We start from the raw sequence: 27,586 nt of genomic DNA, 5'->3' as shown, positions 1-27,586 counted from the left end.
TGTGTGTGTATCTCCATACGTGTGTATCTGTGTGCGCGTGTGTGCACAGCTGCATTCATCCATGTGGGGGGGGCACAGTGGGATTCTCTCTCTGTTATTTCATTTGACTGCATGCTCTGTAATCACACAAGCAGATGGAGCTCCGTGTAGGGAAGACGGCAACTTTCAGAAGCCCACCGGGAAACTGAACACGTGGTGTTAATTTTAAAATCAGAGCAATGTTTATGTATAGATCACGCTGCTACCACACAAATAAACCATATTGTATGTAGAAACATCTGATTTAATAATTTTTGCAAAAACCAAGCTCATATGAACAACAATGTGTACAGTATTGGACAAGTTAAAGAATATTTTTAAAAACTGACTATGAAAAGTGACATTCCAGTTTCCTGCTCCGAGACAAGTGGACAAGCCCTGTGTTCTGGGTCAGCCTAGCCCTTCTCGAGGCTCCGATTCCTTCAGGGCGGGGCTGAGCGCAGCCTCCGCGGTCATCAAGCCGGAGTCGTTGTGCTAAAGATCTTGAGAGCGTTAATACGCATCAGAAGTGACTGGCTTATGATCCTTGTAGGAAGGGGTCCAGGCTATTCCTTTGTATAATTTTTTTAAACATTTACATAGTAGAGTGATACAAGCCTACCAAAAATGATGCCAAAGAAACTGCAGCCACAGGTCTCTATGTAGATATTTGATCTCGGGTCCCGTCAAGTCCTGCTCCCCTGCCGAGGGCAGGAAGCTGCGAAAGGCCGAAAGGCCGAGGAGCAGCGCGAGGGCGGGACAGACGGGAGGCGTGTGGCAGGCAGGTCAAAGGCAAGATTCCAGGCTTGAATTTGATGGTTTTAATTTGATTTTAAGGGAAATGTATGGCCTTCTAATTAAGTGATCTGTAGACTAAATCTTGCATTTTGAATGTGTCTAAAATGTTGCAGTAACATCAAGTGAAAACATGAAAGGAATCATCATTAAAAATTCACATTTTTGCGTCCCTAAAACTTGTCCCTTGAGAAAAGCTCCTATGCTTTGTTTCTCTTCTGTTCTTTACGTAGGGTTTCGGAAATTTGCCAAGACTACAATAAAGAAAAAAACCAAAACATTCTCTGCCATTTTCGACCGGGTCCTTGGAGTGCCGAGGTGCCGATGATGTTTATATGCAGCGCTCCTCAAGGGGACGGAACACCTGCTTCCTCAGTGTTCGATTTACTCGTCTACGCCCTTTGGCAGAAACTTAACGGGTACGCGTCAGTCCACCGAACCTCCATTCATGCGGCTCTGAATCGAGCATCCGACTATTTCCATCACTGATTTGCACAAAGCCACTTCTTGCTCTAACCCTGACACTTGTCTGCGGCTGTCTGCACGATTCACGCTCATCACAAGTAGGTCACACACGAACATCCACGGGGGTAATGTGTAAAAGTTCCTATTTATAACCAACAACCTCAAAGCAACACTGGGGTTAAAGCCAACGTACAATATCCTAACGGTACCATTTTCACCTCACTGGAAAGACAGACACAGTGGAAAAGTACCCCCTTCAGAATAAGTGTCCGTTTCTGTTAAGGCCTCAGCAATGTCAGCCCATTAGAAAGGCCGGTTCACAAGGCAGTGGAGTCACCAGGACAGCCGATCTCTGGCTGCAGGGTGGTCCTGGCTGGTCCCCGTCTCTGACGCGTCCCAGAGGAGGCTGGCAGGGAGCCATCTGCGGGCAAACGTACTTGGTGGTACCTTCTTGAAGAGGTTTGCATCCCAGTTACCAGGTGTAGGTTCCCCCACAAAAATAAAAGGAAGAAAAGTCAAAGAAGCAGGATGAACATCTCTTGGCGGGCGGGGCAGCGCGTCCGCGGCCTCAGTCATCAATCTTCACGGGCAGCTTCTCCGAGGTGCCCTGGGCCGCGGGCGGGCTGGAGATCCACACGGCGCTCTCCTCCCCACGAATCACCTTCTCCCACTGGCTCAGGTTATTCCTGGGGAAAAGATGCAGCGACAGGGGCTGTTTAAAAACGGACCTCTGGACCCTCGAACCCTACGCACGCCATCCAGCGGCAGAGCTCAGCATGGTGGCTTTGGGCGTTGCTTCACTCCAGTGGCTCTGATAATAACCAGCCTGCGGCTCCCGGCCTGTCCCCCGACTCAGCACGGCAGTTCAGTGCCCTCAGAAGCGTCTCGGCCCCAAAGCCTGGGGCCTCGTCCCACCAGCCCAGGCTGCGAAGGCAAAGAGGAACCCTTGCTCAGGACAGAGCGCTTCGTAATGGGTTGGGATTCCACTGAAAAGAGGAACGAGCCAGCGGGTTCCCGCTGAGGCACCGCAGGATGCAAGGAAGGGGAGGAACCACGGCCGGGACCGCAGGCACCCTCGGCACTGACACTGGGGCCAGGCCTCCCACCCTGGGCAGAAGCCGCCTGCCCCTGGCAGCCGGGTCCCTGTCGCACCACACTGGAAGCTGGGGAGGGGACTTGTTTTGAGCACTGTGTCATATATTAAAAAGTCACCATAAACACGAACGTTTGAAATGTCCTTGTTACATGGTTGTATTTGTGTTCCAGGGACTGAATTCTAGCCTCAAATGAAGAACAGTATGGAGGTTCCGCAGAAAACTAAATACGGAACTACCATCTGATCCAGCAATCCCACTCCTGGGCACATGACCAGAGAAAACTGTAATTTGAAAAGATAAATACACCCCAGCGTTCATTACAGCACTACTTACAACAGCCAAGACAAGGAAACCACCTCAGCGTCCATCACAGATGAATGGATAAAGACGGCGTGGTACATACATGCGAGGGAACACCACTCAGCCGTAAGCAAGAATGAATGAATAAGGCCAACTGCAGAAACAAGGATGGACCCAGAGACGCCCGTACTAAGTGACGTCCGTCGGAAAGAGACAGACGGATACCATGTGATCTCACTTACATGTGGAACCTAAAACATGACCCAAATGAACTTGCCTACGAAACAGAAACCTGCTCACAGACACAGACTACTCGCGGTTGCCAGGCGGGAGGGCGTGGGGCGGGGGCAGGATGGACTGGAAGCTTGGGGTTAGTCGATGCAAACGATTACATGCAGGATGGATAAACAACAGGGCCCTCCTGTGCAGCCCAGGGACTATATTCACTCTCCCGTGATACACTCTAATGGAGACGCCTGTAAAAATAGTCTATCTGTACCCCAATCACTGCGCCAGGTAGCCGAGACGAACACCTCACTGTCAATCAACGACACACACACACACACACACACACATCTATAATGAAAAATAAAAAACAAACAGACCACCCCTTTCCCATCTTGCGTCTTGCTTTCTCATAAAGTCAAAATCAGACGGAGACCTTGACATTGGCAAACAAAAAATTCATGCAAAGTGGACTTGTTAAGACACTTGTGGACAAAATAAACCCCTAAAATGTAACCTGAGAAATTTAACACTTTAGCTGTTATACCATCAGGCACCATTTTCCCAGAACCTAAAGAAATGTTCTAAATCAAAGAAGAAAGGACACACACCAACTTTGCTGTGTTGCCTTGGATACAAATGGTACATGATGAATTTTTTAAGTGTTAAGAAGATTAAAATGGCCTTATGAGATTTGTGGTTTAGCCAAGTACCCTGACGCAAAAATGCATCAAAGCTGCTGAGGCCGCAGAATAACTCTGCTGGAGCTTGATAACACTGGCAAGCGCGCCTTCCGCCAGTTCTAAATATTTAGTGCAAAGCACAGAGCATTTTTGGACAGAAAAGGACTTTCGACTAATGTCTGTAATTTTTTTTTTTTTAACAAGCTGTTTGGATTTTGATGTAATATTCTCATTTCTTTTGGTGGGACATGCACTTCTCCAGCCAATCAAGAATGAATCCTCACGCACACTCCAGTGTCCACATGGCTCGGCCCTCAAGGAATCAGATCATATTTTAATAAACTACTCATTAAGGCCATGGTGGCTCCACAGAGAAGCTGGGATGTTCTGTTCGTCTCCACAGGAGCAGAGAAGCAGAATCACTCTAACAGGAAACAGTGGGATCTTTGGAAAATCTTCTTGCTTGTTAGTCTTATTTGCTTTCCTTAAAACAATTGGCTCCTGGTTTCCACAGCGGAGGATGGGGCACTCTGAAGCCTTGGTCTGGCTCACGACCATCCAGTCCACTGTCTGCTGGGCCCTGGACGGTGTCCGCTCCAGCCCCCAGGGAGGCTCTGGCCGAGTGGTTACAAAGGGCCCCTCAGCGCCAGTTCCCCTGCAGAGAATCAACAGGCGTGGCTGTCTGCTCATCTCCTTTCGTCTTCCTCAAAGGGAATTTCCTTTCAAAGCTAAAGGAAACTCTTAAAATGTGCCAACGTTCTTAGCTGAGTTCAGCCCTCAGAAAAGGTGGTAACAGAACACAGAGCGATCCGAGCTAGAACAGACCAACGGATGGCGGGCATTTCTTTGGGGGAAAAAGAAGCTTAAAGAAGATCCTGTACGAGAGGCCCCTCCTCCGTTAAAACCATACACTGCGCTTCAGCTGGGCCCCTTTCCAAACAGCAGCCCCAAAGGGCTCAGTGCCTTTTTGAAGAGAGCACTGAGTCGTCCAACAAACACCTTCTTGTTCCTTTTTGGTGAATGAATGACTTTATGAACACATCCTCTTAACACATACTTGTTCCACACGCAGACACACAGCCTGCTTATTGTGAACGGCGGTTAGGACACGCGTAGGCCGAGGTGAAGCCAGCGGTTCCATAGAGGGCGCAGCCGTTTCCCACAACCCCCCGAGGCTGGAGCACCGTACGTACCTGCAGGCCTTCAGGAGCGGCTCTGTGGGCGGGAAGATCTGGGTGAGGGTGGTGTAGCAGGGGATAGCTACCGCGTTGTAGAATCCGAGCTGCCTCCGCGCAGAAGCCACAGACAAGAAACAGAACCGCACGTTAGCAACGCGGCCCGCACTGCGTGCCTCACAAGTCAGTTTTCCGCTGCTCAAGCCTCCCCACCCCCTAAATGTTCCAGTTTTGCTCTGGAATATTGGGCTCAGTGAACACTGCTGTAGATGACGGTTCAAATTCATTAAGATGCAGGAGTTCCCGTCGTGGCTCAGTGGTTAAGGAATCCGACTAAGAACCATGAGGTTGCAGGTTCAATCCCTGGCCTCGCTCTGTGGGTTAAGGATCCGGTATTGCCGTGAGCTGTGGCGTAGGTCGCAGACACGGCTCAGATATGGTGTTGCTGTGGCTCTGGTGTAGGCTGGCGGCTACAGCTCCGATTCGACCCCTAGCCTGGGAACCTCCACATGCCGTGAAAGCAGCCCCCAAAATGGCAAAAAGACAAAAAAAAAAAATTCATTAAGATGCATTCACAGAGTAAAACACACAACAGTTTAATTGTAAAAAGAAGCTAATCTAAAACCCAAGGGTAACATTCAACGGGATTGGATTCATAGATCAATCAAGTTATAATTCAAGTTCTGTTCTTTATCTCTGGTCAGATTTAGAACGTTAAGCGTTAGGCATTTCCAAGTCAAAGCAGCTGGTCTTCCACCTGGACGACCATGTGCCAACACGATGCTCAGGAATCACTGCTGGGTGTTTTGTTTGTCAGGTATCCTCGCTTCTGGCACCTTGTTTGGTTTCCTGAAATTTTCTTCATCTCCTCCCTCCCTTTTTTTTTCCCAAAAAAAAAAATATATATATATATACATGTACATATATATGTATATATATTTTGCTCTTTAGGGCCGCATCTGTGGCATAAAGAAGTTCCCAGGCTAAGGGCTCATGCTACAGCCCCAGCAAAGCGGGATCCCCGCCGCATCTGCAACCTACACCACAGCTCGCTGCAACGTGGCATCCTTAACCCACTGAACAAGGCCAGGGATCGAACCCGCACCCTCATGGATACTAGTCCAGTTGGTAACCCACAGAGTCACAGCGGGAACTCCCTCCTCCCTCCCTTTTTTGACCTACAGCAAGTCTCATGGATTTTACCAGAGTTCTCTTAGGCAACAGTTCTCTCAATATGTCAGAATTTGAAGTTTTTAATCTATGATACTTTAAAAAATGTATCAGGAAGTTCCCCGGTGGCTCAGTGGTTAAGGATCGGCATTGTCAGGGCTGTGGCTCTGGTTGCTGTTGTGTGTGCAGGTTCCACCCCTGGTCTGGGAACTTCCACGTGCCCAAACGCCACCCCTCCCCCCCAAAAAAAACCCAAACAAAAAACCGCAAAACAAACAAAAATATATTAAGGAAGATTTTGTTAGGAATTACTCTGGGCCGCTGTGCAGATAAGTGATGCTGGCTCAGACAGACCTACTGAAGGCCAGGTGTCCAAAACCTGCAGGATGATTAGCCAGAGAACACACCGTCTGGTGTAAGTAACTGCCCTAATGGGTGACAACACGCACAAGATAAAGTGGCCACCAAACCATGGCTTACCAATTTCTTTGAAAACCTGAACTTCAGTGAGATCCCACCAGAGAGCAGCGAAGAATCAGATCTCCTTGGCTCCTCTCTGCCTTCTCCTGCTGTAAAGTCTGTCCTCTCACTAGAATAAAGCCTATGTGTCTCCCTCTTTGCAGCTCAGGCAGAGACTTGCTTATTAATATTTAGCAGATGCCATGGGGCAGAAGATCTCCAGAAAGAGGTTAATTACTGGGAAGTGGAGTCTTTTATTATTACCAAAGAATAACCACGGTAATCACGTCAGAGGCAACATACGTGGTAAAATACTAGCCGATCACAGAAATACTTGTTTAAAACTCTCTAATACTGTAAACAGATCTGGAATGTTGGCAAAACACAAACTAGTCTCTTAATGAGATAGCATGAAAACGGAGCCCGGGCTCTGATGACAGTCCCAGTTCTCCTGTGTGTCCTGTTGGGGTGACAGCTCCCCATCTTAAGTCACCTCTTCCAAATGCATGAACAAATCAAGTATCGAGTAACTGAAGAAGACGCAGGTCTATGTTCCTGTCACCTCAGAGTGGGGCAGGACTTCACAAGGTGGCATGAAAGGCAGACACAAGACAGGAAGGAACAGTGGTGATTACACGCACGGGAAAGTTCCACAAACAATGTTAAAATAAAACCAAACTACAGAATAGTGTGCAGCACGCATGGGAGGCCTGTCGCTGCCGTTAGTGGAGAAGGGAAGCGAGGCTCCCGGGGGAAGAGCTGGTGAAGGAGATTAGTGACTGCTCCCAGCGGGCAAGGAGGAGAGGAGCCTCTCGCTGGGGCCGCCTCCCGCTGGGCGGGGCCCTCTAGAGCTGCCCACACCTCTGAACTAAGGGTTAATACATTAGCCTTAAGTACAGCAGGAACAGTTGAGAACTTACCCAAACTGTCATCTTGTGGGTTTTCTGAAATGTGTCCGAAACTGAACTCTACGTTACAATTATTTGTCCACAACACCCTGATGACTACGTGAAGACTGACAGTTTAAAATGACCCTAATCAAAGGACAATGCCACACACCACGCGTGCACACGTGCAAAACTACCAAGGAGCACGGGCTCTCAAAACATCAACAATGGACAGAAATTATGTAATAAGACCCGAAAAGAGAAGAATTCATGCCAATTCACCGTGAGACGAAACTCAACCTGTACTAAAATACTGTGACTGCGTTAGGAAGAGTGGACCTAATCAAAATCTATTACTAGTCTCCAAAAATACCCTTGGTCCTTGGATGACAGACTATTTTCTTGTCAAAAATATTAGCAATTGAAATTCATCCATCCCTCTATTTCCAGGAACAAAAAAAGCTGTCATTTACTGTAATTTCATCTGCAGAAAGAGGCGATGACAAGGCTAGCTGTGAATTCTTTAACTCCAGCTAAGATTGGTCTGACCACCCCTCAAAGTCCAGTTCAAAGGAGGAGATGGCAAGTGGCTCCAGGTCCCGCAGGACGGCGCATGCTTCTCCCACTCACTGTGTCAGGACCGACCGCTGGAAACGGCTGGACTGCACCTCACCGTTCATACCTGGCCTTGTGGGACTTCGTCCTTCTTGTCTCTGTCCATCATGGGAATAGGCTGTATTCCCAGCTTCTTCATCTCATCGCCCTGGGATAAACAGGGAAAACCACGCTCTCTCAATTTTACAAAGTTATAAAACTTTGATAGGAATGAGTTGTTCCCATTCCTCATTACTGTTCTTCAAGATGAATAATGTTTCTGGCTAATGAGCCAAACTAATGTCAGAATAATAAACAAAAAGACATAATCTAGCTTTATTGGTTTTGCCCTGATGCTTATTTCCTGTACTGAATTACCAGAAACCTAGCCGTCTCTCCTGGTTTCATTTCGCAGAAGCCGGTACAGGTTATAAGGAGAGGAGGTACAGTTCATGGGTGAACAAGGACAAACCATGAGATAACCGCAAGGCCCTTCTCTAGCTGTCTCAGAGGACCTTTCCCGTGTGCGGAGCTGGGAGGAAGCGAGGCTTTGGAGAGGAACAGCAGCACTTCCAGGATAAACAAACAGTCCTGCCACAACACGTCGCTTCAGACAGAGTAGAAGTGGCCATAGGTCAGCATAAGGTGACCACCGTAGAGGTTTAGCAAAGAGTCATGATATCACGGGCTCTGGGCCGGGCAGCTCGCCAGTATCATTTCACTCAATCTTCATGGAACAGTATGAGGTATCATCAACCCCATTTGGCAGATTTAAAAAATCTTACTCCTTTTATTTATTTTTAAGGTTAAAGATTGTTAAAATCGTCTTCCTATCATTTCCTCTTTTTTTTCCCTAAGGCCCTGGTCTTCTCTCACATTTCCTAATTATGTTATTATTTTGATTATTTTAATTATGCTTGTTGTCTGAAATGAGAAGCACAGAACAGCCAAAACCATTCTAAATTTGCTAAGAAACAAACGACTAAACCCTTGCTGAGAATGCTGACGGACAGCTCGGAGAGCCCTGTCTTTAGGTGAAGGCACTGGACGTACAGCGTTTGCTCTGGTGGTCACTTTAAGTAGGGACAGCAGTGGTTCTCAGACTTTTTTCCTTTTCGGTCCTGAGGGGAAGAAAATAACCAGGCCCCTGCTCACAGATTCTGCAAGCCCAATCCATGAAAGGATTTTAAATAAGCAGGGCTTTGAGCATGTGCCTAGGAAGAGGGATCCATGCTGAAGAGGACAACCACCGGGGTCTGTGCGCAGGAAAACTGGCCGGTCGGGGGGGCGCCGAGGGGGACAGGGCCCTCCAGGCCTAGGAAAGTGTGGGCACAGTCAGGGGCTCGGATGACAGCAGGACAGACTCGAGTAAGGGATCCAGAGGCCTGAGACCCCGAACGGCCTGCACGTTTAGGGGCCACGTTCATGACGTCTGTCTTTCCCAGGGCAGCTGGAGAGACAGAGACTGGGGGGCGGGAACCCCTTGCCATCAGGATGGCAGAGTCCTCCAGAACCGACCCCGCGGCAAGCCAGGCACAGGGCTGAGCCGGACAACGGGCCTGAGGCGGCTCTCCCAGGAGGAGACCGGGCTGGGTCTCCGGCAGCGCGGCCCCAGACCGTGCTCTTCACCGCCGCCAGGGCGACTCTGAACGCCAGAGGCAAAACGCGGCTGGACGGTGGCAGCGACCCAGGCAGGACCCGGTGAAGGTCTGAAGTGGGGAGGGGGTGGCGGGGAGGAGGAGAGGGTGGGCTTTTTGTCCATCCAGGAAATCAGCTCTTGAGCCCTGGTGACGACATTTCTGTTCCTCCCAGGGCCTCCGGCAGCGCCTGAAGGCCGCACCTCTGAGCCTACGGAGAGCTCAAGCCACCCCCCATCCCCGTGGATGCTGAGCCAGTGCGGACAGAGAGGGGAGAGTCTACACGGCTGTCACATCGTGATTCCCATTTCAGAACACAAATATAAGTGTCAAAGTGTGAACTACATCAGAGTTAAATACATAAAAGTCTTTGCAAAACAATAAGCTAGGTCCCGCAAGTGTCCTGACGTGAGAGTTACAGAATGTACTCTAGACGCCCGCTTGTAGACACACACGCAAATCAAGTGACCTGCGATGATCAGGTCAGACGTTACAGCTCAGCCCGTACGTCTAAGTGCTTGAGAGTAACCGGATTTGGACACACGCCAGATAGAGAAAAAGCCCGGGCAGGATCGTGCACACAACGGAAGGCGTGCTGGAGCAGCACCTACCGCCCCCCGAGGACCGACCCCGGGCTGCGGCCTCACTCAGCCCGCAGGGCAGCCCTTCCTCCGCGGCCGCCGAGCCGAGCCCGCTCCCGCTTTTCACCTTTTATTCGGTCCTTCTCTGCGCGTGAGGGGTAGGGTTTCAACCAGCGGCCACCAAACTCTCAGTCCTCCAAACCTCCCTTCACTTCTTCCAACTAAACGCCCTGCACAGACATCTTACAGGTTTTCACACAAACGAATCTCTGCACTTGCGGGAATGGAGGCATGTGTGGATGGACGCGCTTGAACAGGACAAGTGTGTTCTACTCACTCATGGGCAACGCAGAGAGCGCACTGAGGAGTAAGACACATTTCTGGTCATTTAGATAATTCGGCCAAGAAAAGGTCTCCCGGAAGTCATTTACATAGTGGTTTCACAGGTCAGGAATATCCTGAATTAACACCCCACAAATTGTTCCAACTCATCATTTGCAGTTGAACTGTTTTGTATATTTACACGATCTCGTGTTTCTAGGGCACCGGATGGCTCTCGAATTTCTGGCTATAGGTACATGCTGCCCATGATATGAGGGTCCCTCTTAGGTCTTTCGCCAGCGGCTCCCATAAAGTGAATGACAATCCATCAGTTATTTATGAAGGAAAAGTGCTGCCCCATCGCGCAGTGCATCAGTTCCTGGACTGCTTCCGTGGCCAACAGAGAACTTACATATTCAAGTCAGATGTAACAGAATGACTGCTTTTACTTTATATCTGTATAAATGCTAAACAGGGTTGTTGTTTTTTAAGTAACTAGCAACTAAGCCATTGTTACTAAATTATCCATAGATTTGATTTCCCATTTTTTTTTCTCATTTCTTGATGTTATCTATGTCCATATAAAAATCAAAGACGTACCTCGGCCCAGAATTCCGCATATATATCATTTGCGTCAGTTTTGTTACTGGCCACAGTTTTGTCACGGAACAGAGATCACAGGCAGTCATCATCAAACCAATGACGCGGTCTCTAGAACACAATAATATAAAACTGGTCACCGCAGCACTTGTCTGTTTATAATAACAACTAGAAAGACTTATTTTCAGGAGTCAGTGAGGCCTAAAGTGGGCCTTGTTTCCTGATGGGGGAAGGACAGTGGTAAAGGGCAGATACAACTAACAGGCAAAAAAGTGAGGATTAAACAACAGCGTGGCTCCCGTTGTAAGAACACCAGCGGTCGTATCACTAGTTCCGTGAAGAGTTTATCATGCATTCCTGCTGCCTCTTGTTTCTGTTGAAATAAGACGGAACGTGGGCATGGCCCTGAAACCATCTAAATCCTCTGGGATGTTTTACCGCCGTCAGCCAGATTTTCACTTTCGTATAACTTTAGAAATTTAGAGTGAGAAGAAACTCTGAAGAAAAAAAAAAAAAAAAAAACCCTCTGTCCTGATCTTTTCATTTTATGTAAGGAAAATCTGAGGGGCAAATAAACGGAAGGATTTCTTGCAGGTGTAAGGAGCTCAGGACAAGGCCAGAGCAGACGCCCGTTTCCAGAATTCTCTCCCAGCCCCCCACGTGTGATGAGAGAAAAGCCACATCTCCAAACCCTGCACAAGCTCTCACTCCCAACTGAAAGGCGTTTCCAATTGCTTTGCACTCGCGACTATGTGTTCTGTGTCTGACTTTTTTTTTTTCGTAAATATACTTTGGTTTCATCTTTCCTCTTAAAGAAAAATAAAAAAATGCTTAAAGAAATTCAAGCAGACATAGCCCTATAATTAATGGATTTGGTCTAGTGACACAGGGTCACCCCGAATGAAATCGATACTCAAGGTGCCCCGAGTACCAGTTGTCAGGAGCTCTTAATACGCAGACGTCAACTTTTGCAAAGCAAGTTACATAATAAAGGCAAATCGCCAAGAAAGGTGCAAAACTGTACAACAAGTGAGAAGACATCATCGCTCCAGCTCCTCCTGAACCCTAAGGAGTAGGAGGAACCACTGCTGCTAAGGCAGCCTGGCTTCCCGTGGGTGCACAGATGCCCCCGTCTGCGGGCACAGAGCTGCCTGGGTCTGAGCGTGTCCCCCAGGACACAGCAGCTGCCTGTCACCTGGCAGTTTCTGGTGCAGTGGTGTTCCCTGAAGCAAAGCCTCCTGGATGTTTGAGGGCCCTGCTTTGCTATTAGCCATGTCTTGGATGCCAGTCACTGCTAAGGTTTGCTTGTTTCTCATCAGCCATTTTCCTTTAGCCCATTAGCCTACGAGTGAGATCTTCTATAGCCTTACTTCTCCTAGGGACACATGTCAAAAGCATATCACGTCTCTAACGGGGGGACAAGACAACGTCGACGCCATCAGTGAACTTATGTGTATCCATCCTGTGACCCAAACAGATACCGGGTGAAGATACGTATCCTTTCAAACCACTGGGAAGCCTCGTGTTTCCCAAGCACTTCATGATTTAAAAGAAGAATATTTATTTCTGGATCTGGGTTTCTAAAGTAACGCGTGTGCTATCTGGAGCTCGACAGGTAGATATCTTTACACAGAAATAGAACATGAAAAAAAAAACTGTTGTTTTGTTAAATCACTATTTCATGAGATGGAAATAATTCAACCTTATTCAATCTACATGCACAGAAAAAAATCAACATTTATTTCTTTTGGCTAAATATGTGAATAAGCTTTATCTCAAAAAAGATTTCTTACCTCATTGATCTATGGGAAAACATGTTAACATGTAGAAGCAGTTTTCTCACTGGATATGATTCCATTGCCACGACTAGGGTGTAAATGATTATAACCTAGTTGTCATTTAGATTTTGCTGTCACAATTACTTAGACGAAACAGTGTAACAGTATTTGACTGTCAACCCAGCAAGTAAAGATAAAACAGATAAGAAAATTTGTATTAAGTGCTTTTAATAAATAAATGTTACTCATTTTTCACTCTCAATGACAAATCAGCTGATGGTCATGGTTGTCCAGAACCATTCACCCTAATTGGAACCGTTTTATTTCTTTCCATGAATGGACTAGGGCCCTAACTGGATAAAGCCCTCGTTCATACCACATTCTCTTAACCAGCTGTGAAAGAGATGGCGTTTGCATGCCAACCTTGTCCTGGGTACGATCTTGTGTGTCCTTATCACTGAAACACCGGAGCAAGAACCCGACACAACGCCTCTATTGCAGTGGTTCTTGGGCAAGTAATTTCAGGGGCTCTGACTGCATTCGTTTATTCCTAAAGGTTCTGAACGCAGGTATCAGGCATGGTTATAGAAAGGAATAAAATACACCTGCTCTTGTGGGGCTCATGTTCCCACGGGCGGAAGGAGAAAATGAGGTAACACTTTCATGCAACGAGTCTGCGTAAAACGTATTTTAAAAGAGGCGGAAAGACAAAGATCAGGAAGAGAATTCCAGGAGAGATGACAGTATGTGCAAGAGTCCTAAGATGTGGGGTGTTTGAGGAACCGCTAGAAAGCCAGTCTGGCAGAAACGCGGTCCGAGCGGGAGCGTGGGTGCTGCGAAGTCCAGAGACAAGATGAGCTGACTTTTACTCCGAGCCGGACGGTCAGATGCTGGAGGCTGTGAGGAAGGAGAGGCACGATGCCCGTTTTAAAGAGATCACGCAGGAGGACAGCAGCTCGAGTTGAGGTGACGCTAGCGGAGACGAGGAAGGTAGGATCCTAGAGGAAGAGCCAGGGTGAGACCTGCGAACCCCACGGGAGCGACAAGGACACGTCACCTTTCTCCCTGTCTCCCCCCCCCCCCCCGTGCTTTGCCCCAGCATCCCCACCCCCACAGACCGGGTGGAGGAACTGCAAACACAAGACCTGTCACAGGTGACCTGTCGCCCGTGGCTAGCTTTGCCTTCCCAGGGCTGCCCTATTTTAAAATTCTTTTCCCACATCAGGAGATCCTAGCATTCCCGAACTTTCCAAAAGGAAGAGAAAAGGAACCCCAGAGCCTGCAGGATTTCCGATGAGCCCCAGCTCTCCCCTCCTGCCCCCGCCCCCGGGCCCCTATCTTATTCCACACACTCTGCAAGTTAATTACCCCAGGCTGCCCTTCATTCGCACGAAACGTGTAAGCAGCTTTAGAAGAGATTTCAGGCGGCGCCAAGAAAACACATGAAGAGCGAAGCCTCCTGTGATCATTACTACAATTCCTCACGGTGGGAAGAGCTGGGACGCAGGGAGCTGGAGACGGAAGGGTCGGGGCCTCTAACTCCCTCACTGTCCACCGGGCTGTCCTCACTGCAGCCCCCAAATGCCGACGAACACGTTAAATGTGAAAAGAAAAATAAAGAGAGCTCGGTGGTAAAACAGGAACTGTACCTGCTTCAGTACAGGGCGTGTCAGCCAGGATCCCAACAGGACGCAGAAGACACAGCAGGAGAACTGGACCAGGGAGCGAGGGATGGCTCACACAGGCCTGGGCAGCAACGGAGGAACCAAGGGACGACCAGGCACTGAGGGCCAGACAGTGGCCGGTCCCCACCCACGCGTGGAGGGGCAAGGACAGCGAGCAAGGGCTGAACTCGTCCCCTGGGAGAACCACCAAACCAGGGGCCCGCAGGGAAGAAGCGAGGGGAACAAAGATGCCAGATCTTCTCCGTCCACACCACCGGCAGCAGAATCCAGATGGTTGTTGGAGGAGGGCAGGGTGGGGCTGAGGGGCTGAGCGACTTGCCCCCAAGGGCCAAATGGAAAAGGGGGTGAACAGATCTGGAGGCCAAGGGAGAACATGAGGCCAGAGCTAAGAAGCTGTGGTTCCCACAGAAAAAGTACCTTTGAAACGCAAACTATTTAAATATCAAGTTGCACCTGTTTATTCGCATATGCATCAATATGGCACAGAAATAGAAAAGTGGTTTTAAAGCCAACGTTTCTCCTCATTTAAGAGAATCTCTGCCATTCATCTTTGGGGACACAGAGCCAGCTCAAAACTGTCACGCACACACACACACACACACAAACAAAAGAAATGCATGTCTTGCTTATCTTAGAGTGCGCGTACAGAAAGAGCTGATCAAAGACCAGACTTCTACTACGAGGCATCTTAATTCTAAGTGTTATAGCAGTTGAGTAGAGTCGTGCCAAGTGAGTAGAGTCGTGCCAAGTGATTAGGGAGCACTGAGAGAGAGTAAGCGGATGTTTTTGTTTAGAAACTGTCATGTAGCCTTATTGTAATTCCTGTTTTATTTTAAAACCAGTATTTGAAAAGAGACTAGGTTAAATCCTTTTCCCCTTAAATTATCATTGTAATTCTTTTTTCCTTGTTTTAAAGCTTTTAAAGGAATTTTAAATCACTGCAGCGAGTAACTTAAAGCATGTCTATAATAACCAGTGAACTTCTCTCATAATACAATCTATTTTGGTTAATTTACTAAGCATTAAACAGGACTAAGGATGCTACAGATTCTCTGAAAATATGATTTGAGCAAGTGCAGAACCAAAACCACAGAAAAGCTTCCAGCATCTTATTGTTTCCAAAGACACAGATAATCACCTTTGATGTGAGCATGGGCAGGATACAGTGAGGCTCTCACTAAACCAACTTTAAGTGTCAGCTCTCAGTTCTTCTTTTTGGAGAACCCTGGGTTGCTTTTTAAAAGCGCCATTAAGAAGAGAGAAAAGGAAATTAGATGTCAACGGAGACCCAGTCTTGAGCAAATGTGTGTCACAGAAGGATCTGCCGTTATTAAAAACATATTCTAACTTTAAATTTATTTGCCTAACAAAATCCTTGGGTTAGTCGCAGAGTTGAGAACCCTGGCAGAGTAACTCGGGCTTCTGCGTGTAACCTTAAATCAAGTGAAGACGCCAGTGATTTCACCTCTCCCCACATTTCAAGTTCTTCCACTGAAACATAATGCATGCTGAGCAGAAGGAGCCTCAGACACTCGCTGCTCTCGCAGGGGCCAATTCACCGACGCTGGAGGAAACCACACAGACACGTGTGTGGTCTCTCGAAGTGCAGAGCAGGAGCCACGCCAAAGTGTGCTTCTTCTCCAGCTCTGTTTCCCCGCTGTTTAAAGAAACGTCCAAGTGTTTAACACACCCTTTCTTTGATGTGCACCTCATCCTAAACTAGGGAAAGCGTTCGGAAGAAGTGTGGCAGAGGAACGTGCTTGGAGGGTACAAATATTCCCTGAGGTTAAGAGAATAAACTTTTTCATTAGTATATTTCCGAATGCTTTTAACAGATACGGTCCACAAATTAGCTGACTTTTAAAATACATGTTCGAGAAAGAAAATACATGAACTAAATGGAAATAAAAATTATAAAATTATAAAACCTATTCACAATTCACATATTGGCATTTTAATATCCGAGAAGATATTTTACTTGACTTTATAACTTAGGAAAGCACATCTGGTCTTTTATAATGTTTGCCAAAGTAGTCCTTAGGCAAGACTATATCTTCTCCTTTCATAAGCCTGCGGTAATTCAAGAAGAATGCCCTGAGTTCTGCGGGCGGTCTGCTCACTTTTAGGCAAAAGGAGACAATGAGCCGTAGTTGCTTCAGTGAAAGCGAAGCTGCACTTGGCCCATCCTGGTTTGAGTCCGGAGGTCGCTTCCCAATGAGACATGCGTTAACCCTCTGTGCCCCACGGCAACTCCCTTAGAAGTATGACTTTAATCTCCCTACTCGCGATTTAGAAATACAATTATTCTTAATTTAAGTAAAGGATGTACGTCTTTAGATAAGAAGCAACCTCATCCTTGGCCAAAGTTTGCCACTGATTTCATCAGATGAATGATGATCTTTTGTGTTTTAGCATGAATTCCAAGTGTAAGGGGAGAGGCCATTTATCAACTATCCAATACAGTAATTTTAATATCTCCAAAAACTATCTTCAAAGAAATACCATCTATATTTATCTATAAAAATTCTAACAACATCAGATAAGTTAATTTATTAAAGTATAAAACAAACCAAACTAAATTGGCTATTTATGTAAGAGGGGAAAAGAAATGCTAGGCTGAAGTAACTCCTTGCAATGGAAAAAGCAGCTGGAGCAGAGCCCAAAAGAGAACAAGATTTCACAAAGAAAGATACGACACTGCGAAGCAAAGATAAGCAGTAAAGGAACAGAATAAACTTTTTGCCTTTTCTAGGGCCACTCGTGTGGCACGTGGAGGTTCCCAGGCTAGGGGTCGAATTGGAGCTGTAGCCACTGGCTACAGAGCCACAGCAACGTGGGATCCAAGCCTCGTCTGCGACCTATACCACAGCTCATGGCAACGATGGATCCTTAACCCACTGAGCGAGGCCAGGGATCGAACCCGCAACCTCATGGTGCCTGCGCCAGGGGAACTCCTGGTCATGTTTCTTTTGAGCACGAACAGCTTAAGCAGGAACATAAGGGAAAGACACAAGAACTAGCACAACCTGGAGTGGATACTGCCTGCCCTGCACAGTGCTCAGCGGATCCACTTCCACCGCTGTGATCAAGTCTGCCTGCAAACTGCACTTCCCCCTGGAGAAACAGCTGTCAAGACACAAATGATGACATGCATGGAACATCTGGAGCAAACCCGCGTCGAGGAAAGGGTGGTAGAACAGGCATCCTGGTCACGGGGGAACTGATGTCTGTGTTAACTCCAGTGTGGTGAAGGTCTCGAAGATGGAAAGGAAGAGAAATGAAGCGTTTCCAACAGCAGGAGGGTACCTCCGAGCCTTTGTAAGGCATCCCTGTGACCTAACTCCACGTCTTCCATCTCCTAGGGTGACGCAGAGTGCCTCGCCTATGCAATTCCTTACACAGACCATCACGGAATCCGCATGAGGGAATCTACGAAAGGCCAACAAAGCCACGTCAGATCCATGAATTCTGCCCTTACCAATAATCCTAAAACAGATAAAAGCTTGCTCCGTGCCATGCAGAAGTCTGTGACTGCTTCTGTGAGCTCACCAACCCCTAATTACCTCAAAGGAATGAGATCTGCTCTCACGTGGTAAACCAGGAGCAACTCCATGTATTTCTTTTGATGATTTAATTTAAAGGCATACTGATATAATGACATACTCTCCCTCGTTGCAGAGCAAAACATTTGAGGAGCTCCTGTTGTGGCTCGGCTCGGCGGGTTAAGAACTCGACACAGTGTCTGTCTCTGAGGATGCGGGTTCAATCTAAGGATCCCACATTGCTACAAGCGGCAGCGTAGGCTGCAGATGTGGCTGGGCTCCTGTGTTGCCATGTCTGTGGTGAAGGCCAGCAGCTGCAGCTGCCATTCAACTCCTGGCCAGGGAACCTCCATATGCCACAGGCGTGGCCGTAAAAAGAAAAAAAAAGAACAAAACATTTGAAACAAAAATGTCTGTTTATGTTTTATCACCAAATACATAGTCCTAGATTGCATATTTTTATACTTTAATTTCAGTGGAACTTATATAGAATTAAATGCATAAATTTTAAAGATAGAGGTCAATGACTCTGAAAATGTACACCGTCTGAAACTTCCACACCAAAGATGACGAGGATGTTTCATGATCCAGAAACCCCTTGTGATCTTTCCTGACAACACCCCTCATCCGACGCCAACAGCAGCCAGTCTGAATTCCATCAGAGTCACAAACGCTACTGATTTGTTTGGCGTGTTCTAGAACTTCACAGACATGTTTTCATACGGTATACACTGTTTTGCTCAGCGTAACGACTGGGATTTATTCATGAGGCTACACAAATCTGCAGTTTCTAAGGTTTTTTACTGCTGAATAGTAGAGTATTTCATTACATAAATGCCAGACACGGTCTACCCATTCACCTGTTGTTGGACATGTGGGCTGCTTCCAGTTGGGATATATTATGAATAATGCTGCTATGAATATCCTTGTCCCAGCCTTTGTGTGAACACGTTTTTCGTTTCTCTCGAGAAACCTGAGTGCAATCTCAGAATGAGTGTATGTTTAGCTTTATAAGAAATTTTCAAAGTACTGTCTGAAGCAGTTTTAGATTTACATTCCCATCAGCAATATATTAGTCTTTCAGCACCTCCACATTCTTGCCGGCACTTGGTACTGTTGGTCTTTTCAATCCTGACCATTCTAGTGAATGTGCGATGGTGTATCTATCACTGTGGTTTTGTTTGGTTTTTCCTTACGATTAAAGAGGTTGAAAAAAATTTCAAGTTCTTGCTGGCTTTAAGTTCTAAAAAAAATCTTTTGTTCTAGGTGCGCAAATGATATGCTAAGAAGAGAAAGTGGAATCATAAAATAATCAATTTAAAACCACAAAAGGTGGAAAGAGAGGAAGACAGAATTGGAGCAGAGAACAAGTGCAAAAAAATAGAAAAAACAACAACAACAACAACAATAACAAGTATAGCCCATATCACTGCAACTATGTCAATATCATTTTAAATGTCAGTGATCTAAATACGCCAATTAAAAAGCAGAGATCATCAGAGTGGATTAAAAATCAAGGCCTGGATATATGTTGCCTGTAAGAGACATCTTTTAAACATAAAGACACATATAAATTAAAGGATGGAGAATGATGTCCCATGCTAACATTAGTCACAAGAGAATGAGAGTAGCTCTATTAACTTCAAACAGAACAGACGCCGGAGCAAGGAAAGGGGTCAGCAAGAGGGAGGAGCATTTCGTGACGATAGAGGGTCAGTACTCCAGGAAGACACAACAACCCTCAGCCTGCATTCCCTGGCATCAGAGCATCAAAATATGGGAGGCAAAAACTGATAGAATGGCAAGGAAAAATACATGAATCCACGACTACTGTTGGAGACGTCAACCCCTCTATCAGAAATGGACAGATTCAGCAGGCAGAAACTCAGTAAGGACATATGTGAACTCAGAAACTTCACCAAACAACCGGACACAGTTGACTTCTACACATTACTTCATCCAGCAGCAGCAAACACATTCTTTTCAAGTTCAAAAGAACCACTCAGCGAGAAAGACCACATTCCAGACCATAAAACACACCTTTTAACAAATTTAAAAGAACAGAAATCATGCAATGCATGCTCTTAGATAAAAATGGAATAACTAGGTATAAATAACATAAAATAGCTGGAAAGTCCTCAAATACTTTGAGATTAAAAACACTTCTAAATAACACACAGGTAATAGGATAAATTTTAAAAATATTTATAACTAAATGAACATGAAAACGCAGATTAGCAAAATTTGTGGGATGCAGTGAAAGAAGTATTTGGAAGGAAATTTACAGCATTAAATCTATATAAGAGAAGAGAAAAATATAAAATTCAAAATCTAAGTTTCTACTTCAGATAACTAGAAAAGGAAGAGCAAATTAAATCTAAAGTAAGCAGAAGAAAAGAAATAAAATTAAAGCAGAAAATGGTGAAACTGAAAACAATAAATCAATAGAGAAAATCAACTAAATCAAAACCTGGTTCTTGGAAAAGATCAATAAAATCAATAAGGTTGTAGCCAGCCTAAGAAAAAAGAATGTAAATTACTAATATCAGAAAAGAAAAAAGGAACATCTAAACTTAAAAGCTTTTATACGGCAAAGGAAACCATTAACAAAACAAAGACAAACCACAGAATGAGAAAAAAAATCTCTGATAATGAAGCAACTGACAAGGGATTAATCTCCAAAATATATAAACATCTCACACAGCTTTACATAAAAAAATTAAAAATGGTCAGAAGATCTAAGGAGATATTTCTCCAAAGAAGACAGACAGGTGGCCAAAAAAGCACATGAGAAGATGCTTAACACTGCTAATTAATAGACAGTCACAAATCAAAACTACATGAGGCATCGCCTCACACCAGTCAGAATGGCCATCATCAAAAAGTCTAACAATAAATGCTGGAGAGAGAGTGGAGGAAAGGGAACCCTCCTATACTCTTGGTGGGACTGTACGCTGGTGCAACCACTATGGAGAACAGCATGGCGGTTCCTTAAAAAAATAAATATAGAACTACCATATGACCCAGCAATCCCACCCTTGGGCAGCTCTCTGTAGAAAACCACAATCCAAAAAGACACACGCACCCCAATGTTCAGTGTAGCACTGTTTACAACAGTCAAGACATGGAAGCAACCTAAATGTCCATCGACAGAGGAGTGGATGAAGAAGATGTGGTCCATACACACACTGGAATATTACTCAGCCATGGAAATGAATGAATGAACGCCACTGAAGCAATACGGATGGACCTGGAGACTCGCTTACTAAGTGGGGTATGTGAGGAAGCAGCACTGGTCTGCAGGAGCACGTGGAGGTAGAGGAGCAAAACAATGGAAAGAAAAGCACCACAAAGGTGGCAGTCCCCAAGCAGACGCGGCTCGGATCCCCTGCGGCTGTGGCTGTGGTGGAGGCCGGCAGCTGTAGCTCGGATTCGACCCCTGGCCTGGGAACCTCCACCTGCTGCAGGTGTGGCCCTAAAAAGCAAAAAATAAATAAATAAATACAGGTGCATGAGCCCCTAATAAAGAAGTTTCTAAATACATGAAGCAAAATTGAGAAATATATAAAAATTCGTTACTTCTTATTTTTTATTTTTATTTTTTGTCTTTTAGGGCCGCACAGGCGGCATGTGGAGGTTCCTGGGCTAGGGGTCGAACTGGAGCTGTATCCACCAGCCTTCACTACAGCCACAGCAACGCCAGATCCGAGCCACGTCTGCGACCTACACCACAGCTCACAGCAGCGCTGGGTCCTTAACCCACTGAGTGAGGCCAGGGGATCGAACCCGCATCCTCATCGATGCTAGTCAGGTTCATTATCCACTGAGCCATGATGGGAACTCCAAAAACTCTTAACTTTTTTAATACTGGAAACTCTATTTCCACTAAAAACAGGAAAAAATACATTCACAAGTGATAAAATCTATAAACAACCAGTGTAATTTTACTGAAAAAGTGATAGGACCTGTGTAAACAAACTACATAAAAAGTTATTCAAGACTAGAAAGTCATGTCAGTGATTTCTGGATAAGAAACCAATACACTCTCACTTACAAGCAAAGAAATAAATGCAACATAACTGCAATAAAAAAATCACTTTTTTTTTTTTTTTTTTTTTTTGTCTTTTTAAGGCCATACCCACGGCACACGGAAGTTCCCAAGCCAGGGGTCAAATTGGAGCTGCGGATGCCGGCCCTACACCGTAGCTTCTCAACACCAGATCTGAGCCACGTCTGTGACCTACGCTACAGCTCATGGCAATTCTGGGTCCTTAACCCAGTGATCGGGGCCAGGGATTGAACCTGTGTCCTCATGGATGCTAGTCAGATTCGTTACCACTAAGCCACAATGGGAACTCCACCAAAACTGCAATGCAGATATTTTTAAATGCAAAGACATCTGATAGAATATTCTTTTTCTTTTAAGTAGTCACAATGAAGGGGATAAAGAGTCATACTGTTTGTTTTACAAGCAAGCAGCAGAGTGGAAAACAGGCAAAAGCATATTAAATGTTAATGTCTCAAACGTGGGTATGAGTATACGTCTCAGTGTAATTTCTATTTTTCTTAAGTTTGAAATTTTTCTTATAAAAATACAAAAAATACACTTACTAAGTAATAATTTCCATGAAATTTTTGGAAAGTGAAAGATGAAGATTATCTTACCAGGTATGCATAGTAAATTTCAACATAGTTACAGTAATCGAAACAGTATGGTCACAGTTCAGGATTAGATAATTAGCATTTCAATGGCTTGAGGAGTCCAAAGAATTATTCAAGTTTATATGAAAACTTCAATTCAGGAGTTCCCATTGTGGCTCGGGGGTTAAGAACCTAACTAGTATCCATGAGGATGCTCATTCGATCCCTGGCCTCATTCAGTGGGTTAAGTATACAGCATTGTCATGAGCTGTCGTGTGGCTTGCAGACACAGCTTGGATCCCATGTTGCTGTGGCTGTGGCATAGGCCTGCAGCTGCAGCTCCAATTTGACCCCAGGCCTGGGAACTTCCATATGCTGCCTGTTTGTCCCTAAAAAGCAAAAAGCAAAAACACCTTCAATTCAGTAGAATAAATGGACTATTAATGAAATGGTTGATCAAGAAGAAACAAAGTTGTGTTCATAAAAATACAACTCCAGAAGCATTCATATAATATGAAAATTACAATTATAAAAATACACAAGGAACGTGTTAACTGGTATTCATATTACTTTGAGGATAAAGGAAGCTGGCCTTCACAGGAAAGGAAACAGATTTGATAAAAACAAACGACAGATGTGGCCTCATGAAAATGTAAATTTCTCTGCAATTAAAGTTTTATTTATCTAAAAGTTAGAATAAAATTTTTGAAAAACATCTAAAGAAAATGTACCATATAACAGGGAAAATTTTAATATCTTACCAATAGTATAGAAAGCAAACTGATTTATAAAAAATGTAAACAATTCAACAAGCAATACACAGAAGTCGTGAATAGACAAGCAGAGGTAGGAACAACCGTCAGCAAACATGAAAGGATCTTGAACGCGGTGAGCTATCAGAGAATCGCATATTTAAAGAGCAGGGTTTCACTCCTATGTTGGAAGAAGTGTGAATTTTCAGTCTTTGCAAAAATTTAACATGTGTCTAAATTTCTAGCGCCATATGTGATACGATATGTATACTTTAAAGGACAGTTGATAAGACTTTGTAAGAGAATTACTTATAGTGCGAAATTCTAGGAACATCTGATCCATAGAGAGGGTTAACGAGCCTTTGCCTAGTATGCCACACCATACGAGGCACAGGATTTTTACAAAGAGGCAAGCCTCTGGTATACAGCCAGCCCCGCTCTTCTGCGGGTTCTGCATCCGCAGATTCATCCAACTTCAGATGCTGTGCTACTTGCCTGCATCTAACCCTAACCCGAGGATACAGGGCCACATAGGGAACTGGGGACTAGAGCACCCTTTGACTCGGTTATGGGAGTGCTACCCTGGAACCCGTCCCCTGTGGACACCGAGGAAGGTCTGTAGGTACATTTAGGTTTATATCTGCACATTTATGCATCTATACACAGCAGGTCTCCGTAAGAAACCTGTGGAGAGGAGGGAGCCTGGGCCATTTTACATGAGGACTTGAACACTGGAATTCTGGTTTCCGCAGGGGCTCCTGGAAGGAATCCTCCCCCTGCCCTCATACATTAGATGGCTATATTCTTGTTTTTCTTGTATATGTTCCTGCACTGTTTGAATTGTTAGAACAAATATGCATTTCTTTTTTTTTTTCTTTTCACAGTTGCACCTGCAGCACATGGAAGTTCCCAGACCAGGGGCTGAATGGGAGCTGCAGCTGTCGGCCTACACCGCAGCCTCAGAAATGTGGGATCCGATCTGAGCCATGTCTGCAACCTATACCACAACTCATAGGATCATTAACCCACTGAACAGGGCCAGGGATCAAACATGCACCCTCATGGATGCTAGTTAGGTTCTTAACCTACTGAGCCACAATGGGAACCTCCACATATGCATTACTTTTAAAATTATTTACTGCCAGAGTGATTTAATCATCGTAACTATACAGTGTATGTCATTAACTCGTATACATGCACTGAGCACCAAGTATGTTATTTGCACTTAGATCTTTAATTTTCTATTTTATGATATTATTACTGAAACCATTTGCTAAAAACATACGCAAGAAACTTGATACTACTTACATGACTCTCATTTATAACCTAAAAACAAAGTATGCACATACTTTTCAGCAAGGCAAAGGGTACTTTAATCCAGGGCACATTTCTCCAATCTTACAGCTGCGAAGTTCTTATACTAAGATCTGTAGAAACAGGCGTTTGTTCACAAATACCATTCTTATGAAAAAGAACTGTGAACAAACACCTGTTTCTGCAGACCTTAGTACAAGAACTTCACACAAAACCTATGAGAGGCACAGACACATAAACACTGTGAATCCCATGCAAACTTGGGCTGCAGGCAGAAGAGCGTGTGCTGCCCTGTGAGACGCAGGCCCCTCCCGCCATCCTGGGAGGGTCCTGGCCATGAGCCCAGACCGCCCCACGTGGAATTAAGATGCGTGCTTTCCTCAAAAAAAGGTCCCCACATTATATATGCTTCAAGCTCCACAAAATCTGGATCTGCCTGTTTGTAGGTACATTGAATCACAAACAATTGCTGTTTAATTAAATGAAGGCACGGGTATCACTACATTCTATAGACATCACACTCTTGAGGAGGCAGAATACATGTAAATATGTGTCAGATGACATCATGACATATCTCTCTCCAGTCATTTGTAAGCCTACTGCTGTGAGTTTGGGGTAATGGAGTGAATTGCTTCTAAGAACCAGAAAGCAGAGTCCCCTAGAAAGAGATGTTATCGTCATTACCTTCAGAGGAGGCTCATGGACCCAAGACTCGAGGTCAGCAAGACTAGAAAAAAACCGGTAAACAAGTGTCTCCAAATCTAAAGACCAAGATGGCATTACTGAGGATGGACTTGGTCAGACGTGAAAACAGCAAAAGGAAGTCCTAGCAAGAGAAGTTGGGGTAGCCACCTACCCACTGGCAAGGGGAAGAGGCGCCGTAGCCAATGGACTGAGATCTAAGGGACAGGTGGGCGAAAACACCTGACACCAGGCACGTCACGGCTCAGAAAAAAAGGACTTGAACTACCTTAGCCTGGTGCCGCCGGAACATTTAAGCAATATGTTACTTACAAACCTCAATAATTCATATTTCCGTTACATCCTCACGGTACACTGCCAGCAATCTTGTCAAGGAATGAGACACCCAAGCAAATACAAAGTGCAAGGAAAACAAAGAAAGGATACCTCTTCTTACATTTCTTCTTTCAAATGTAAATTTGCGCCGAATTTCATTCCTGTTTTTAAATACAAATGCATCCAGATAACATTTCCCGGGCTTCTAAACGTTTAAAATTATTTTTACCTATGTGACTGGTTATTAAGGTTTAGCGATCCGGTCTGGTACATCTCCTCCAACTGTTTCCTGTTTCCAAAGTACAAAGCGAGGTCTGTGGCAATGATGGCTTTGCGGATGATCTCAAGCACCTGCTCGTACTCACTGGAGCTCAGGGTGGAGAAGATGTTGTGCCCTTCCAACTAGGGAAAAAGACAAACACCAGCAACAGCAAGCTGAAGCGCCAATCGTGGGAATTTTCAGTTACTTAAAACAGCACAGTCAGTCAGCGGCATGTGGTCAGGACAGGTTTGGGGGGAACAAAAGGGCGGTTGGAAGTGACTAGTGAAACGAATGTTTTCATTTCTCTCTTAAGACACAACAGTGAAACCCCGACTATGAACTACTTAAACTATATGACATCATTGCCCACCCAAGTATTTAAATATAAATATACTTAAAGCATTCAAATGTCATATACCCAAGTATTTAAATATAAGTATATACCTAGTTCTGGGATACTTCTAAGTAAGTAAGTAAAGGACCGGAACATATAAAATAAGTAAAAAGCTTTTCCTTTTAAGCTAATTAAAAACCTCAATAATTTTCACATTATACTGGAAATGAATGGGCTTACAAAGTCATCCATATCCTTGTCTACTTCCACAAGCCTAATGAGTAATAACCTGCTTTTTCTTATCCCAGATGAAACTGTCCCTCGACCTGGAAATAAAATTTAGGCATCTCAAAAACTCTCTACAGGCAAGTGTGCTTTACACACAGCACAAGTCGCTGAGCTGTAGAGACCACGAGGCCCTCGTCTCTCCTGTCCTGGTGGGAGCTGCACACAGCAGCTCATCCCCCAAACAAGACCGGACACTGGTCATTTGGATTCTGTTGCCTCAGAATTATTCTTCTGTATTTGAATCTTTAAAAAAGTGTTCACAGTAATTTCTTCCTCAGAATTTTAAGTTTTTATTTGTAACTGAGATTAAAATGGGTCAGTTTTGTTCAAACAAAAAAGGCTGTGATTGCATTTGTGGGTTCAAATTATTTTTTAATGATTTATTAGTCAACATAGTTGTACTATAAATTGACTTTTAACTGTTCGCACTTAAGCTACATTTTTTTTTAGCTGATAAAATACATTGAAAACTTGAAATTATTAAAGTGTGTTTCTTTAGAAAGTCAGACACCTCCGCAGATACTGCCTGTTTCCTATTGCTCCGAAATAGGGCTGTGTACCACTTATTTTCAATTATCAGAATCTTTCTGCATTATTTCTTTTAAGGCATTATATTTGTATTTAAATTATCCTATGATAAATGTAACAAACGGAGTTAGTTCTCAGTTCTTTTTTTTTTTTTTTTTTTTTTTTTTTGTGGTGTTGTTGCTATTTCTTGGGCCGCTCCCGCGGCATATGGAGGTTCCCAGGCTAGGGGTTGAATCGGAGCTGTAGCCACCGGCCTACGCCAGAGCCACTGCAACGCGGGATCCGAGCCGCGTCTGCAACCTACACCACAGCTCACGGCAACGCCAGACCGTTAACCCACTGAGCAAGGGCAGGGACCGAACCCGCAACCTCATGGTTCCTAGTCGGATTCGTTAACCACTGCGCCACGACGGGAACTCCAGTTCTCAGTTCTTTTTC

The 27,586-nt window shown here is 45.1% G+C and overlaps 1 protein-coding gene across 1 annotated transcript in view; it reads right to left on the bottom strand.

Annotated features, from left to right (window-relative positions):
* PDE10A (phosphodiesterase 10A) overlaps nt 269-27,586 on the bottom strand; it is a 273,819-nt gene continuing 246,501 nt past the window's right edge. The window contains 6 exon segments of the mRNA XM_021071805.1: nt 269-1,964; nt 4,777-4,865; nt 7,957-8,037; nt 11,008-11,039; nt 11,042-11,118; nt 25,966-26,138. Of these exon segments, the coding sequence (XP_020927464.1) occupies nt 1,847-1,964; nt 4,777-4,865; nt 7,957-8,037; nt 11,008-11,039; nt 11,042-11,118; nt 25,966-26,138 (570 nt within the window). The 3' untranslated portion in view covers nt 269-1,846.

Source organism: Sus scrofa, chromosome 1, assembly GCF_000003025.6.
Source record: "Sus scrofa isolate TJ Tabasco breed Duroc chromosome 1, Sscrofa11.1, whole genome shotgun sequence".
NCBI lineage: Eukaryota > Metazoa > Chordata > Mammalia > Artiodactyla > Suidae > Sus > Sus scrofa.
This window is presented reverse-complemented; position numbering and strand designations above follow the sequence as displayed.